The sequence below is a fragment of the Sorex fumeus genome, unplaced genomic scaffold, assembly GCF_029834395.1.
Source record: "Sorex fumeus unplaced genomic scaffold, SorFum_2.1 ptg000128l, whole genome shotgun sequence".
Taxonomy (NCBI): domain Eukaryota; kingdom Metazoa; phylum Chordata; class Mammalia; order Eulipotyphla; family Soricidae; genus Sorex; species Sorex fumeus.
In genome coordinates, this window is record NW_026606185.1 from 13,165,508 (window position 1) to 13,182,003 (window position 16,496).

At 54.6% G+C, this 16,496-nt stretch overlaps 1 protein-coding gene across 1 annotated transcript in view; it reads right to left on the reverse strand.

Annotated features, from left to right (window-relative positions):
* IMPA2 (inositol monophosphatase 2) overlaps positions 1-16,496 on the reverse strand; it is a 44,881-nt gene that overhangs the window by 14,193 nt on the left and 14,192 nt on the right. Inside the window, exons 2-5 of the mRNA XM_056138202.1 lie at positions 13,284-13,417; positions 6,537-6,641; positions 4,316-4,361; positions 1,486-1,594 (exon numbers count right to left, since the gene is read on the reverse strand). Of these exons, the coding sequence (XP_055994177.1) occupies positions 1,486-1,594; positions 4,316-4,361; positions 6,537-6,641; positions 13,284-13,417 (394 nt within the window). The remainder of the gene's footprint in view (positions 1-1,485; positions 1,595-4,315; positions 4,362-6,536; positions 6,642-13,283; positions 13,418-16,496) is intronic.

Consider the following 16,496-nt stretch of genomic DNA (forward strand, 5'->3'; position numbering starts at 1 on the left):
TAGCGCTACTTTCCCCCCACCGGAGCTAGCCAAAGAAAACAGCAGGCGGAGGGGGCGGGGCAGTCCTAAACTGCTGGAACCTCAGGGAATCCGCAGCCTCAGCCTCTGGGAGAGCCCCTCGCGCCTCCCCTGATGCAGCTCAGCCGGCTCTGAGGTCACACCTACCTCTGTCCTTCAGATGGGGGCAGGGTCGTGTCCACCCCGCCCCCACCACCAACACACACACAACACACCCTGGTTACAGGGTTCACAGCACCTCCTGCCTCAACCCTGGGATGCTGGATGGCTCTGTCTGAGGAACCAAGAGTCACAGCTAGAGCGTTGGGCCTCGCCTGGGCCTCTCCTGGGTCTGGGTCACCTGTCCCACAGGTGTCAGAGGGGGCAGGGCACAGGGAAATGGAGACCATGAAGTGACTGCACACACTCTGGTATGAGTGAAGGGAAGAGGGAGGCTGAGGGCACGCAGAAGGGAGGGACTGACCCTCATTGAAGGAGGGACCCGGAACTGCATGCTGAAACTTGGCAGGGGCTCCTTGGCTCAGCCCCTTGCACTGCCTAGGGACTCTGGAACACCCAGCTGACTGGAGTGGGGACCTCAGGAACCTCATTTCACGCTTGCACTTTTCTAGCCCCTGTGGTACCTGTCAGTTGTGGAGCACGATAAAATATCACCAGTTGTTATTATTATTATTGTTGTTGTTGTTGTTGTTGTTTTGGGGTGGTGCTCAGGGTTACTCTGCACCCAGGAATTACTCCTGGCAGGGCTCAGGAGACCATATGTGAAGCCAGAGATGGAACCCGGTTGGCTGCATGCAAGGCAAGCGCCCTCCCTGCCGTCCTATGGTGCCAGCCCCAAGCATCATGAGGTTAATCAGTGGGCCATGAAGGCCACGGCAGCTTTGGTGAGGTCGTCCTGGCCTGGTGGCAAGGACAGCTATGATGAGGGCCAGCTCCCGAATTGGCACATGAGCTGCTGCTTCTCCAAGGCCAGCTGTTCTCTCATGGACCCCGAGCCCACAGTGGCTGCCCAAACCCAGGACCCCTGTGAGCTCAGGTGACCTACGTCTCCCCAGGGCTCCTGACTGCTGAGACCAAATCCCCACTCGTGGCAGCATCTTTGAGCAGTGAGGCTGCAGGACACACATTCAGAACAGAACGAGGCTCTTGGCTGTGGGCGGAATAATATGAGGACGCAGGAACTGACTCCTTTCTGGTGCAGCAGGGACACAGTACCCCCTCAGTGAGACTGACCCTCAGCAGAGATTTCCACCACATCCAATTCTGTTTTTTCAAGGGGCATATCTAGCAGTGCTCGGGAGTCACTCCTAGGGGTATCAAACCTGGGTCAGTCGCATGCAAGGCAAGTGACTGACCCGCCATTGGGTCAGATGGCTCCCTCCAGCACATTCTTACAAATGAGACACAATGACGTCTCCCTCCACATTCCTCCATCCGAAAGGCATCAGGGGGCAGGGTGCGACCCACCTGTCTCCCTGGAGACCTGCAGCCGCTGGCCATTGCAGAAGGCGCCCTGGCCCCGCCGGCCCGTGTACAGCCGCTCCTCAGTGCAGTGGTAAATCACACCGAATTCCAGCTGCAAATGCAGGGCGGAAAAGAAGACAGATGTGGTTAACCTGCTGGACTTTGGCAAGAACGGGGGCCCCAGGAAGAAGGTGTCTGGGGCACGCTGATGGGTGCAACAATGCAGGAAAACGGTCTGGGTTCAAAACTAGATCTAGACATGAAGGTAACCATCCCTAAAATAAACAATTGCGTAGGAGAGTGAGCTCGGGGGTTAAGGCACAGCCATGCGCCGGGCCGACCCTGATTTGGCTCCCAGCACAGCTGGTCCCCCAGAACTGTGTGTGGTTGGGGGGTGTCCAAGTGGTCACGAGCATCCTCAGGCCCACAGTAAGCACTGGCCTGAAGGGCCAAGAATCACCAGGTGTAGCCCCAAGGCGGTCCTGAGCCTGGCCTGGGAAATGTCCCCCCAATAAAATAAACTAAAAATAATGACATTCAGGTCAGAGAGATAATCAGCAGAGAGCACAGACTGCATATGGGAGACCAGATTTTTTTTCTTTTCGCTTTTTGGGTCACATCTGGTAGTGCTCAGGGCTGACTTCTGGTTCTGCACTCAGTGAACACTCCAGGCAGGGCTCGGGGGACCATATGGGGTGCCGGGGACCAAACCCGGGTCAGTCACGTACAAGGCAAATTGTGTACTCTGTCTCTGGCCCCAGGAGGCCAGATTCCACCCCTGGGGGACATGGTGTCCCGTACACCGCAGGAGTGACCCCAGAGAACAGATCTGGGGTGAGCCCCAGAACACTGCCCAGTATGGCACCAAAACAAAGTATTTGAAAACACAGTAAGATGAAAAAGACTTATGGAAAGTTAACGTCTTACTCACGCTTGAGTAACTTAAAGTTACAGCAAAATCTTATTTTTGGTACTAGGGATTAAACCCAGTACCCCGCCCCCTCCCTCCCTCCCCCCCCCCCCCCACACACAAGACTAGTGCTATACCAGGAGACACATCCCTGACCCCGACCTCAATTTTTAAAAGGGGCCCACCAGGTGGTGTAGGTCCCACACCGCAGACCTTGGGGGCTGAATCAAGGCCTTGCCTCGAACATGGGCGACGGGGGCTCCACAGCCCCCAAAGCCTAGTTCTTTAGGAAGGATCCCATCCGATCCTGGAAACGAGAGGGTTCTGATCAAACTGCAGAGGAATCCCCGGTCAGCCGATGCACAGAGTCAGAGGACCCCAGCACCCAGGGCATCTTTAGGAAGACTGAATCCCAGAGGGCTCATTCCAGCAACAAGGCGGGGGGGGGGTGGGGGACCGCTCCATTGGGAATGGGCGGAAAGGGTGAGGGGGAAGAACCCCTAACACCATGGGCCTTCTCCCAGGCTGGGGCAGGGTGGCAGGAGGAGAGAGCCTTGGCTGGGGCCAGCTGCACCTGTGTCCCTCACAAGAAGTGAAGAGAGGCCCAGGGAAAATGCAGCGAGGGGGATGATCTCCAAGCTGTGGTCCAGGGGAGAGAGGATGGTCCAGCCAGAACTGGGAAGCTGCCCCAGCACCCAGTCGCACTCACCCCTTTCACCGTCTGGCCTTAAAGGAGCTCCCAGTCAAGGCAACACTAGACTCTGCTGGTCCCCAAATGATGGGGGTAGGGAGGTGGAGGATGCTCTCCAGGGGGGTGGGCCCCTTGGTTGGCAGGGTCCCGGACCCTGCGAAGGGTTCCCCTGAGCACAGAGCCAGAAATAAGCTTTGAGCACGGCCAGGTGTGGCCCACATCCCAAATAAATAAAATAAGGACCAGAGATATAGTACAGCTGGAAGGGCATTTGCTTTATGCGTGCGGTCATTCTGGGCTAAACCCCCAGCACCCTATATGGTTTCCTGAGTCTCACCAGGAGTGATCCCTGAACACAGAGCCAGGAGTAAACCCTGAGCACCGAGCCCAACAAAAAAAGTAAGTAAGAGAAAATTCATGCTTATCTGCACTTAAATACTTGTTCATGGGTATAAACTTTTCTTCGTTTCTCAGTTAGGGAATTTATTTACTGAGGGCTGAAATGAAAAACAGCAATTAAAGGGGGCCTGTTCTGAGAAACACCAGACACTCCCTCTTATTAATTAATTGAGGGGGGTGCTCAAGGGACCATGCAGGGGCCAGGACCGAGCCAGGCCTCCTGCGTGCAAAGCATGCATTCACCCTGTGGAGACCTCCCTGGCTCCAAGTCTTCTTTAAAAGGAGCAGGATAACTACAAGGAAATGAAGTTTTGTCCAAGGTCACCGCACACGTTGACTGATACAAGTTTAAGCCTCGGTCCCCTGCCTTTTGCTCAGGTCCCACAATATTGCTTAGTTCCAAGGGTCTATGGGAATCCCAAAAGAGTCACGTTCTCAGACTCATTGCCAGGCACAGATGAAGAATAATGACGAGGACACTGGGATTAAAGATGTCCTCCCAAAATAAGATGTCCTGCACTGTGGGACCAGCTCCCACGGCCCCGAGGCCAGATGGACAACTTGAACCGTGTTCAGCACTTCCCTTCCACGGAGCATCATCCAGAGAACACAGGGGAAACGGGGTCAGTCGCTAGGGTGCAGGCGGCTGGGAGCTCCCCCCTGCTTCCAAGGACACAGCCTGGACGGTCCTCTCTGCCGTGTTGACTTCCCTGACTGGAAAAACACAGGGCCGGAGGGGGCCCATCCAGATGCCAAGGAGAGAGAACCAAGGAGGGCACGGAGGGCAGGTGGCACCCAAACCCCAGCTGGAGCCGGGGGACCCCACAACATACCTCTTGGTTCACGGCAAACCCAATGCTCACAGCCACAGTTGGGAATCTGGGAAGGAAAACAGAAAGGTTTGTACCGTGCGCCCTGGGGGCCCTGGGGATGGGCAGGGCGTCCACAGCAGGCCAGGCCTGTTTGGCTTTGTGTTGTTATTTTTTTCAACAACCACTTCACACAACCTCACGGAGCGCTTCCAAGTCAAACAGGCGTGGCGGAGGGTGCTGTCAGAGACCCTTGACAGGCGTCAGCGTCTGGCAGGCCATGGGAGAGGGGAGCAGGGAACCGTGACCAGGCCTTCCCGCCCCAGAGGCGGCTGCAGCCTCTCCAGACAGGGGACAAGCAGAGCCCGGAAACAGGCCCACCCACCCCAGAGTGGAGAGAGGGACCCGGAGGACGGACGGCCAGCCGGTCGAAGCCCCCGGGAGGACAGTCGCCCCTTGTCCAAGTCCCATGCAGTCACAGCCTGTAACAGCAGAGTCTGCCGGGGGCTGTATCGTGTGACCTTTCGGTTGCTGCCCAGTCTTGAAAATAATCTCTCCTTTATGTGGATTTCCTCGGAGGCTCAGGCTGGGCACTGACAGCCTGGAGGGAAAATACAAAATCCCATCCCACGGGCCCTGCTCAGCGCTCTGCTGAGTGCGAGGACATGCTGGTCTTCTTTGGGCATTCCCAGTCTGCGTGGACACAGCCTCCTCTCGGGGTCGCCCCTGTGTCCCTGATGCCCTCAGACCCCAGGCAGCACGGGGCAGGAGGCCTTCTCGAGAGCGATTCCTTGAAGGCACGAGGTGAAAACTCCCCCACTCTTCAGTGACAAAGCAGATGGCACAGTCCCAAGAAGGGGCGACAATGCCAGCCAAGGGCCCAGACACTGTGGGGGGGGGCGCTGAGGGGTTCTGTGGTGTGGGTGTAGCTAGGGGCCCTCTTGAGGGGCTGTGTTGTTTCGGGGGTGTTCCCTGAGATGGGACCGGCTCCCGGTATGCTGGGGCCTCAAGGGGCCTTGGCTCTGGCTCTGGGAGGTGTGTGCTCACAAGGTATGCTCTGAGGGGGATCTCTGGGAGGAGTGTGTGTGTGTGTGTGTGTGTGTATGTGTGTGTGTGTGTGTGTGTGTGTGTGTGTGCATACGTGCATGCATGCGTATATGTGTGCTGTATTCTCAGGGGTGTTCTCTGAGGGGGCATGTCTCTGGGTGTCTGTGTGTGTGTGTGTGTGTCTGTGTATGTGTGTTCTCAGGGGTGTTCTCCAAGGGGGCGTGTCTCCTGGTGTGTGTGTGTTCTCTGAGGGGGGTGTCTGTGTGTGTGTGTGTGTGTGTGTGTTCTAGGTGGGGGATCCCTGGTGTGTGTGTGTGTGTGTGTGTGTGTTCTCAGGTGGGGGATCTCTGTGTGTGTGTGTTGATCTCAGGTGGGGAATCTCTGGAGGGTGTGCTCTGGGGGTATGTGCTCACAAGGGGGATCTCTTCCTGGCCGGCCAATGGCCAATGGCCAATGGACACTGCTCTCTCAGCAGCTGTTCTCTGAGTGTGGCTCTGGGTGCCTGTGTGGGTTCTGAGGGCTGTGCTCCAGGTCGACCTCTCAGATAAGCCCTCTCAGGAAGGCTGGGCTCTGGAGGGCACCAACTGGGGCAGGGGCACACGCCTGCCCATGGGGTCAGGCTCTGAAGGACTCTGGGGGCTGCTCTCAAATGGGGGGTGCTCTTGAGTGGGGAGTTGCTAAGGGGGGGACGAGCTCTGGGGGTGGGGGGTAGTGCTGCAGGGAGGTGGTAAGAAACACAATTTCCCATGCTGCCTGAAGGGATGAATGGGCCCCTCGAGGACAGAAACCAGCCAGCCGGGGAGTGTCTCCCCTTCAGCTCAGAGACGCCCTCGCCCTCTCTGTGCAAAGCCCAGCAGCACCAGAGCTCCTGCCTCAGGGGACAGGTGGGGGCCCCAGCCAGGTGCCCCATGCTCCTGCAGCTGTGGGGCCACATGAGGTGCTCCTCCTCAACACAGCCCAGTGCTCCAGACACAGGGGCAGTGTAGACGAGCACAGATCTCGGTGGTTGCGGAATTGCATGGCTCTGCTCTTGAGAGCACGAGAGTTTCACTGAGGCCCTGCACCAGCTGCTGGTTTGCTCATGTCCACCTGCACCCACGATGTTGCTCTGGGAAGGACCAAACACTCACAGAGGGGGACACTAGGGACAGAAGAGGAGTGGGTGCCCTCATGGGGGTGGCCAGCACTTAACACTCACCTGTGCACAAAGTTGCAGGTGCCGTCAATGGGGTCCACAATCCAGGTGGGGTCGGGGGTGAGCACGCACTTGGCCCCCGTGGCCGCAGCCTCTTCCGCAATGAACCTGTGTTGGGTGGGAGGAGAGCCTCAGTCAGCGCCGAGACCACGGGCAAAGCTCCCAAGGTGCTCTGGGCCCAGAAGACTTGCGGAGAGTTGCCAGGGAGGGGGGCTCCCATCACTGTTCCTGGATGGGTGGTCACTGACCGGTCCATGGTGACCCGAGGGTCAGATGCCAGGTGTGAGTTCGAACTGAGTGTGATTGCGATGCATGCATTTGAGGCTGAATCACTGTCTCCCGCCCTGGCCGGCCAATGGCAATGGACAAACCAAGGAGGGAAGGGGGGGTGGGCACCAGGATGCTGGTTAGCGATGGCCATTTGTTCAAGTCTCACTGAGTTACTCATGAAGGGCTGGAAGTAGCAATTACACATAGGTGTGGTTGCACATTATCAGAAACAATGAACAGATTAAATCCCTTTCTTCAGGGGAAGTTCTTCTGGGAGATACTCAAGGACAAAATCTCATCCAGGTAGGAGATCTGCCAAGGGAGGAATTCCATCTAAGGGTAATTTGCTTTCCCCTTTCCTTATGGGAAATATCCATTTAAATAATCATCTTAAATTTACTTAATTAAATTTTCTAGTTATTTTGTATAGACACAATAAGAGATATATTAAGTTTAAAGGGTGGCTCTCCCTGCCACAGAGGCAGGGTGGGATGAGGGGGTTGGGGGTGGGAGGGATACTGGGATCCATGGTGGTGGAAAATGGGCACTGGTGGAGGAATGGGTATTTGATCATTGTATAATCAAAACCCAAGCACAAAAATGTGTAATTCTACAACTGTACCTCATGGTGTTTCACTAATAAAAATATAAAAAATTTTAAAAAAAGGTTTAAAACCTTTTTTTTGAAAAAAAAAAAAAAGGGTGGCTCTCCTGGGGACAGCTCGCTATATATTCCAAATGACAGTCCTCATGCCAGGTTAGTCTTTCCTAACCCCAGCAGGGGTTACTTCTTTTTGGGTCATGACGGAGTTTGTTCCATGACCATGCTCTTATTATACTTTTTCTTTTTGGGTCACACCCAGCAGTGCTCAGGGGTTACTCCTGGCTCTGCACTCACAAATTACTCCTAGCAATGCCTAGGGGACCGTATAGGATGCTGGAAATTGAACCCAGGTAGGCCGCGTGCTAGGCAAAAGCCCTACTAGCTGTGCTATTGCTCTAGCCCCTTTATTATACTTCTTAGAGTCCTTAGCCTGCCCCTTTTCGATGCCAGGTAGCTTGCAGCTTGCCCTGGGCTCATCCAAGTCTCTCAAAATGTGAGACCCCCATTTTGCCCCATTTTGGGGTGTTAGGAAGTAAGGGCAACTGAGGTTTGAGTCAAGTAAGTATGACAAGCACCCAGGAATAAATTATTCGGAGTCAGTTAACTCCCAAGTTACAAAAGCATAGCATCGTCTTCCTGTGTCTCTACAAAAGGACACTGCTCCTAACTACACAAAGAACATAAAGGAAAGAGAAAAGCAGTATTTCACTGGCACATACAAAATCCAGAGTCCTCAGACGAATTTGACTTTACAAATCACGGGTCTGATTTGGGAAGTTAGTGATTAACAGAGAGGGGAAGGAGAGCACAGAGACGTCAATGATAATACAGAAGAGTGGGCGTGCCCGGTGGTACTGGGTGTGCTAGGGAGCACTGTGATGGGAGTAACTCAATAAACCTAAGCCCTGTGGGAGGAGAAAGGACAAACCCATGTTACCCAACACTCCCCTAAAGGCCCCTGCAGCCGATGCCCACCAGCTCCTTCACTCACGGGGGCACCGAGAGCAGCATTGCCAGCACAGACACCAGGGAGGTGGGGCCAGGGGAGGGGCAGCAACACATGTCCCTGGGAACTGAGGCAGCAGAGATGCTCTCCTTCAACTGTGCCCAGGACAGAGAGAGGCTGAGGAGCACTGGCAGGGAGGAGGACTGGGGTGACGCCCCCCTCCCCCAGCAGGCTGCAGCCTGGGGGGGTGGGAGTCAGACAGGGAAAGGAGCCCTAGCGTGATTCCCCTGTCAGTAACAGAGCCTGAAAGGACAAAGGGGGCGCCTCCACAGAGAGGCGGGGTGGGCACTGAAGGGGGGTGGCTGGGGCAGTGCACCCTGGGGCTTAACCACAAATAACTCTGTAATTCATGGTGACTCAAAACAATTTTCACAAAGGGCTGGAGAAATAGGACAGCAGGTAGGGTACTCACTGCCTTCCACTCAGCCAGCCCAGATTCGATCCCCGGCACCCCACATGGGCCCCTGAGTAGCACCAGAAGTGATCCAAAACTCATTTGCCGAGCCAGGAGTAACCCCTGAGCATCACCAGGTGTGATGCAGAACAAACCGACAACAACAACAAAAATAACTGTTGTGTGTCTTTTGTGTTTTTGAGGAGCTCAGCCTCTACCCATGGAACTCAGAGGTGCATGAGAGCAGGCACAGAGCCCAGGTTGTGCAGTGCTAAGTGTGCACACCGGCCTTGGAAACCTCCACTGCCCTGGGCCGAGGGTTACACATCACTCCAGCTGCCACCTCCCAGGCTGTGCCCGGCCTGACCTTTCCTCACTTCAGACAAGGAGAAAATAGAAGCCAAGGGCACCTGCCTTGGCATTTCCTGCCCATGGCCAGGGAATTCCTTTCCCCACAGGAATCCTTTTCCCTGCAGCGAGAGCACCGTGGGGAGGGAGCTGGCCTTGCACGTGGACAACCAGGTTCAATCCCTGAGCATAGTCAGATGTGACCCCCCACCAGAAAACAAAACAAAACAGAACAAAACAAAAAAAATCTTCTCTATTTTGGCCCTTGGGGAGACACGGATTGAAGGGGATCAGGACAGGCGGCCTGCCCACCCCCTCCGAGGGCTCGCCCCCCCTCACGCGTCCAGCAGCACTTCCTGCCTTCAGCTCCTTCTGCACCCTCATGATCAACAGATCCCTCTGGAATAAAGGCCCTGGAGTCCCCTCCCTGGAGTGGACCTTTGATCTGTCCTAAACCAGACTGAGACCCCCAACATCTCAGCCCCCTCTGGGGAAGGCCACGCCCGCTATCTCTGGTCACTTCTCTCAGTCGCGGGCACCAAGACCCCAGGAGATACCCTCCCCATCCCTTGGCCCCCTCCATCCTGCAGGGTCTGGCCTCGGGCCAGCACAGCAAAGGCCCTCTAGGCTGCAGGCATGTGCTGTGATAGCCACTTCTGTGAGTTGGGAAACTGTAGATGCCTCTGGGAGGTGCCATTGGGAGAGAGAATCATATTCTTGGGGTGGGGGGAACACACTCAGCCAAAATCAAAAAACAAAAAGCGTGTTGTCTGACTACCTGAGTCATCGGGCCCCAGGCTTTGGGGCCCGCAGTGCCATCTCACCAGCGCCGGGAGCTGAGCCTCCTCAGACGAGCCACCTCCACGTACAGACCTGCTGGCAGCGGGCACTTCTTCCACCACCCCGGCCCCTTCTAGCTGCCCTGAAGTACCAAGCAGGAAACGGCAGAGCACTGAGAGTGCTGAGCCAGAGCCCGACCCAGTCCAGGCCCTGAAACACCACAGAGCAGTGAGAGGAGTGAGCACAGTCACGCCCAGGCACTGCCCGGGCAGCCTAAACCCAGAGTCGCTGCCTTGACTCCTCTGCTCGGGCACCTCCGCCCCACTGGGCCTGGCAGCTCCTGCCCCAGGGATTCTGATTACGCTGCTCACGGGCACCAGGTGGGCAAGACTAAGGGAACAAATCTGCGATGAGAACAACACGTGAAGTAAGAGGAGCCTTGAGGCGCAGGGTGTGGCCAGGGGGTGGGCAGCGGGAACACAGACAAGGACCCCGGGGAAGACCCCACTGTGACTCCGTGGGGTACTCGCTCTGCCAGTTCTCCGGAATCAAACATGGCGCAAAGCTCTTCTCCAGCGATGAGATTTCCCTTCCCTGCGCAGGCTCGTAATTGCTTCTTACAGAAAAGGGTCCCGGGTTGGAACGGCAGTACAGCTGGGAGGGCGCTGGCCTTGCACACTGCTGACCGGTTCCGGCCCCAGCACCCCAGACAGCTCTCCAAGTCTCACCAGCAGTGAGCCTTGACTTCAGAGCCAGGAGAAAGCCCTGAGCACCACTGGGTGTGGCCCAAAAACAAAAAAGAAAAAAAAAAAGAAAAAGAAAGAGTCCACACCCTAACACACCCTAAAGATAACTGAGGAGCTAGTGGGTGCCACGGCCTGGGGCAGAAAGAAACAGCTTGGATACACTCTTTCCAGGTGCCACGAAGAACCTGGCATTTCCTTCCTTCCCACTGTTTACTGATTTGGGTTCTCAGGCCACACCCACGAGCACTGGCGTGGCTCTGTGTAGGATAACTTTGGTTTGTCCTTTCTGCCTTGCCACAGGGAGCTTAGGTATATTGGCTTACTCCCATCACAGTGTTACCATCCCTCTCTGTTTATTTGTAACCTCTTTCTCTGTGCTCTGTTGACTTGTAAACATTGCTTTTCTCTTCACCTTAAGTCCTTTGCATAGTTCATTCAGAGCAATGTCCTTTTTGTAGAGACACAGGAAGACAGTTAAGGCTGTGCTTCTGTAACCTGGGAGTTAATTGACTCCGAATGACATTCACTCAGGGGCATCTATTCTCTGGACTTCAGCCTCAGTGACCCTTTCTTCCTAGCACCCCAAAAGCAGGGTCCCGACAAGGGACTGGACGGACCCAGGGCAAGTATGAGCTACCCTGGCATTGAAAGGGCCTGGCAAAAGCACCTTAATACTTAACTATAAGAGCATGGTCATGGACAAATTCTGTCATAATCCAAAAAGTAACATCTAGAGTAGGACTCTGTTAGGATTAGGAAAGATTAATCTGGCCTGAGCACTGTCAACTGAGATCTACAGTGTGATGGCCCCAGGAGAGCCACCATCCAAATCTAATATATCTCTTACTGTGTCCATACAAAATAACTACTCTTAAGAAGTAGAATTAAGATGTTAATTAAGATGTTAATTAAGTTATTAGACTAAGGAGAGGAGAAACACCCTTAGGTGGTATTTCCGCCCTTGAGCCTGATAGGTGGTCAAGAAGAAAAGAGCTTTCATATGTTGATTATGCTACCAGATGGGGTGTGGTGTCTACCCCCAATGTTGGGAGTTGGAGAGAGAGAGAGACCAGGGCAGCAAGATGGAGCGTGGAGAGTCTAGCAAGAGGGACAGAGGGAGAAGAAATGTGGGGGAAGAATGCAGGAGCAGGCATGTGGAGAGACGAGAGACGCATCTGTGTGATGGAACACGGAGAGATGAGTGGGAGAGACAGGAGGAGACGGGAATGAGGGGCAGTGTGAGACTAGAATCGGGAGCTCAGTGAGACTGGGGCAGCGTGTGGGGAGAATGGCATAAATGGCAACTAATCAATCAACTGGCTTGGCCCTCGTTTCCTCCTTCAGCCGCCCATGGCATGGGTCGCCCCAGGTGGGGAGTGACCCGAGACCACCGCAGGAGGCAAGAAAGAGAGCCACAGGGGGCTCTCCTAAGCCGCCTGGAGATCACACAGCTCTGGAGGAACACAAGGTGCTGGTGATCAAGCTGGGGGTCCTAGGAGAGCAGCAACAGGACAACGGGAAGGGTGGCACCCTGGATGGGATCCCCAGCACCTAGTATGGTGCCCCACCAGAAGTGATCCTGAGTGCAGAGCCAGGGGTAAGCCCTGAGCAACACTAGGTGTGACCCCTAAAAATAAAATAAAACTAAATGAGGAACTAAGCTAGCATAGTTCTTTATGCATAGATTTCCCAAAAGGTTGACAACTTCTACTCCAGGGGCCAGAAATAAAGTAGGATGGAGAGGGCACCTGCCTGGCAATGCAGCCAACTGGGGTTCCAACACCTGTAACCCATTATGCTCCTCTGAGCCCCACTAGAAGTTATTTCCAAACACAGAGCCAGGAGGAAGCCCTGAGCACTGCCACATGTCCCGAAAGCAGAACGTCCACCCTAGAGAAAAATGGGGCTCTCAAAGGCCCTCTGAGGGTCTTTCCTGGGGCCTGCTGTGGCATTGATGGGAAGAAGGTGGCAGGGGCAAGAGAGAGCGAGAGAGAGAGAGAGAGAGAGCACACACAGGGGTTAAGGAACTTGCTTTGCATATGGTCAACCTTGGTTCCATCCCAAACACCCAATATGGTCCCCCAAGCCCTGCCAGGAATGATCTCTGAGCACAGAGCCAGGAGTAAAACCTGAGCACAGCTGGGTGTGGCCAACAAAACAAAACAAAACAAAACCAACCAACAAAAGAACAAACACGTCTCTGGGTACCAGCAGGACAACCCATGTGGAATGAGTCCTCACCCAGGTGACAGCATCATTCGGGGTCACCTTCCTGCAGAGTCCACCTGGGGCAACCAGCTGCCAGGAAGGACTCTCCTGTCAGTGCTCAGTGCCTAGCAGAGGGAAGAGGGTGATTTGAGTAGGCATGACAGACAGTGCAGCCTTGTCGGATGGACATGAGGGTGGGTCGGGCATGGAAGAAAGGTGAAAATGGGGTTCTCTGACTTGCCTGAACCAACAGAGCAAGGCGCAGCCTCCCCCACTTAAACCCCGGCCCTCTGATGAACCGAAGGAGCTACTTATGGGGTTGGGAGATTCTCCTCACACCCGTCCCCCACCCCCCATTATTGCTGAGCCCCTCCCCTCCAAGAAATGTACTTACCTGTGTGAAGGAAATTTATTCTGCAGCTCAGAAATAATTAAATCTTCCACAAGGTGATCTGTTTCTGTCACTAGGTCTGCAGCTGAGGTTTTGGTAGAGACCCGTTTTTCCTCCGAAAGGGCTTTCCTGATGATCTGAAATACAAGTCCAGGGTAAGTTCCCAAGCAAGCACCTTGTCCCCCCAACACTGCCGCCCAGCTTTAAGTTGGTGTGCGTGGGTCCCGCACAATTCGCTCCCCCTCCCCAGCAGGCCTTTGGAGCTATTAATGTTACGCCCAGGTCCATCTGAGTTTCCAGGGAGCCGTAATTACCCACTGCAACTTAATTTTCACAAGGAGAGCAGGGCTCCTCGGGGGAAAGTCGGTGTGTCCTACTTAAAGAACTTACTTACCCCTGAAAGAGAAGAAAGACAGTGATTTGAAGAACCTGAACTTCAGCCCATGGGAGAGGAAATAACAACTTTGCCCCCTAGAGGCCCATGATTTTGCATTTATGAGGCCCCCGTGTCAAGACTTCTTTCCCCTAGTTTACTATAGGTGGTACAAGCGATGAAATGTGCATGCAAACAGAGACTGCACATGCGAAAGCCGAGAAACGGGAAAGCTGAGGCAGATTCGAACATTTCCCGGGCCCTGCAGATGGGCACTGAGTTCCCCACAGCCTCCAGGGCCTAGAGGCAGGAGTTACCGGCGCCTAGGGGTAAAAATGTGTGAAGAGTGGAGAGCACCAGCCCGCAGTGCCTCCCCAGGGCTGAAGCCAGCACCACAAAGGCGGGAAGCCCGTTCAGGAAGGAGGGATGGCAGCTCCTCAGTCACAGGATTCTCTCTCTCTCTCTCTCTCTCTCTCTCTCTCTCTCTGCACCTCTGTCTCTCTCTCAGTCACAGAATATCTCTCTCTCTCTCTCTCTCTCTCTCGTGCTTGGCTCACACTCAGTGATGCTCAGGGCTCAGGGGTTACTCCTGGCTCTGAACTCAGTAATTACTCCTGCGCTGTGCTCGATCATATAGGATTCTGGGAATTGAACCTGGGTTGGTGCCACATGCAAGGCAAATGCCCTCCCCACTGCACTAGCTCTCAGGCCCCTCACAGGATCCTTCTTACGAAATCAAGAGTGAATACACTCCAGCTCAGACCTGTCTTGTTAGTTCTCTCCATTATGGGCGTCTCACTTCCCACAAATGACAATGTCAGCACACTTCAAGTGGCCTCAGAGCCTTCGCCTGGAAGCAGAGCATCAAGCCCAGGCCTGAGTGACTTTTTAAAGCACCTCAGCTTTAAAGCACCTCTGCAGAATGGACATCCTTTGCGCATCCTGACACTCTCTGGCTCGAAGGAAGCATTTACAGTCCCGTTCCTTCTTCAGCCCAAGTAAAAAAGAAAAAGAAAAAAGAAAGTGGACAGCAAAAGACTGTTCTGGAAGTGGGTAGGAATTTGGAAGAAGAAGCCAAAGAACCCTGCCGCAAGCAGAGAGAGCTGTCCCCTCCTTCAAGTCTGCCCAGCAGTTCCCTGATCCCGGGGTCAGCTCAAACAACACGCGACATTGTTTCTGTGCACAAAAAACAACAGACAAACATGACAAGACACAGCATACAGTAGTCCAGCATTAAGACGATCCATTAGCTGAGGAGGAATCCATCCCCAGTGGGGTGCAGCCACCGGGCCTTCCTGTTCTTCTAGTTGCAACATCCTGTTCATCACTGCCAGGCTAATCTCCTTCACACACCCATTCACACACAGCAAATTTCCAACAGGTGAATCTGCACAGGTTCCTTATTTCTAACTTCTCAAGGTCTAGTTCCTGGAGTACCTGCTCTAGCCTCTGAAAATCCCTACTTGGGGGCAGAGACAGGTTGGGCCTCACCTGGTGATGTCCAGAGACTATTCCTGGTCTGTGCTCAGGAGTGAGCCCTGGTGATGCTTGGGGTTAGGAGTGGGGAAGCCCAGGAGCTACCAGGGACTCAAATTGGAACTGGCAGGTTGCAAGGCAAATGCCTAACCCCCTGGCCCATAATCCCCACATTTTAAGGTAGTTCAGATTTCCAGCCTATAGGCCAGTTGCTGGGAAGTTCATATCTCATAGGGAAATTCAATGTATGCATTCCTGTGTGGTCAGCATGTGGTCTGTGTGTATCTATGACATGTGGCAGGTGTGACATGCATGGTGGACATTGTGTTGTATGTGTAGGAGGGGTGTATGCATGCGTGTGTGCATATGTGTGTGCGTGTGTGTGTGTGTGTGTGTGTGTGTGTGTGTGACACAGAACGCTGTGTGAGGCACACCCAGTGGTGCTCAGGGATCACTCCTGGTGGCAGCTGGGGGGGGGGGGGCAAATGGGTTGTGGAGGTCAAACCAGTTGGCCACCTGCAGGGCAAGGGCCTTCACCCCTGTACCATCACTCCAGTCCCCCGGGGTCTTACTGAAACGAAGACTCTAGCTGAGCAAGTGTGGGTTTGGAGATCTGTGATTTGCATTTCTTTTATTTATTTTTAAAATGGTTTTATTTAGAAAATGTGAGGGGGAGGGAGAGAGAGAGAGAAGCAGCCAGGAGGGAGTGTGATTCTTCTCCGGGGAGAGGAGAGCTGTGTAGTGAAAGAAATGTATTCCTCACCCCAACTGCCAGGCAGCCACCCCCACCAGGGATCTGCACTGTGGAAGGCTCCCTGGGGACTTGCGGGATGCTGAGGGTGACCTTGAGAAGCAGGAACTGGGGCAGGTTCTCCAAACCGATGCCCCCTGCTTCCATGCCCACCTGCAGGGCGGCTGGCACCGCAGCTCCGTGGGGGCTCCCACCCTCCCTCTTCCTGAAGCCCCTTCGCTTCCCCCTCAGCCTCCTGCCGGAGGTGGTGCTGGCGCCTGTCCCACACCAACTGCACTCCCAGGTCTTCAGTGTTCACTTCTTTTCTTTTGTGGGCGGAGTGGGAGGATATGCCTGGCGATGTTCAAGGGTTACTCCTGGACTGTGGCGGTGCTTGGGGGACCCTATGGGATGCCGGGGATCAAACCCAGGTCAGCCACGTGCCAGGCATTCGCCCTACCTGCTGTGCTGTGGCTCTGGTCCTCAAGACGCCATTTCTGAGTTCTTTTCCTTTCCACATCATCTGCCACCGCTTACCTGTGTGGTTCAAACAGTCTCCAACATCCCTCCTCCTCCTATCCCTGCTGGGCACCGCCCACCTGCCTGGGTAGCCGCCAGTCTGGTTCCTGGCCCTCTG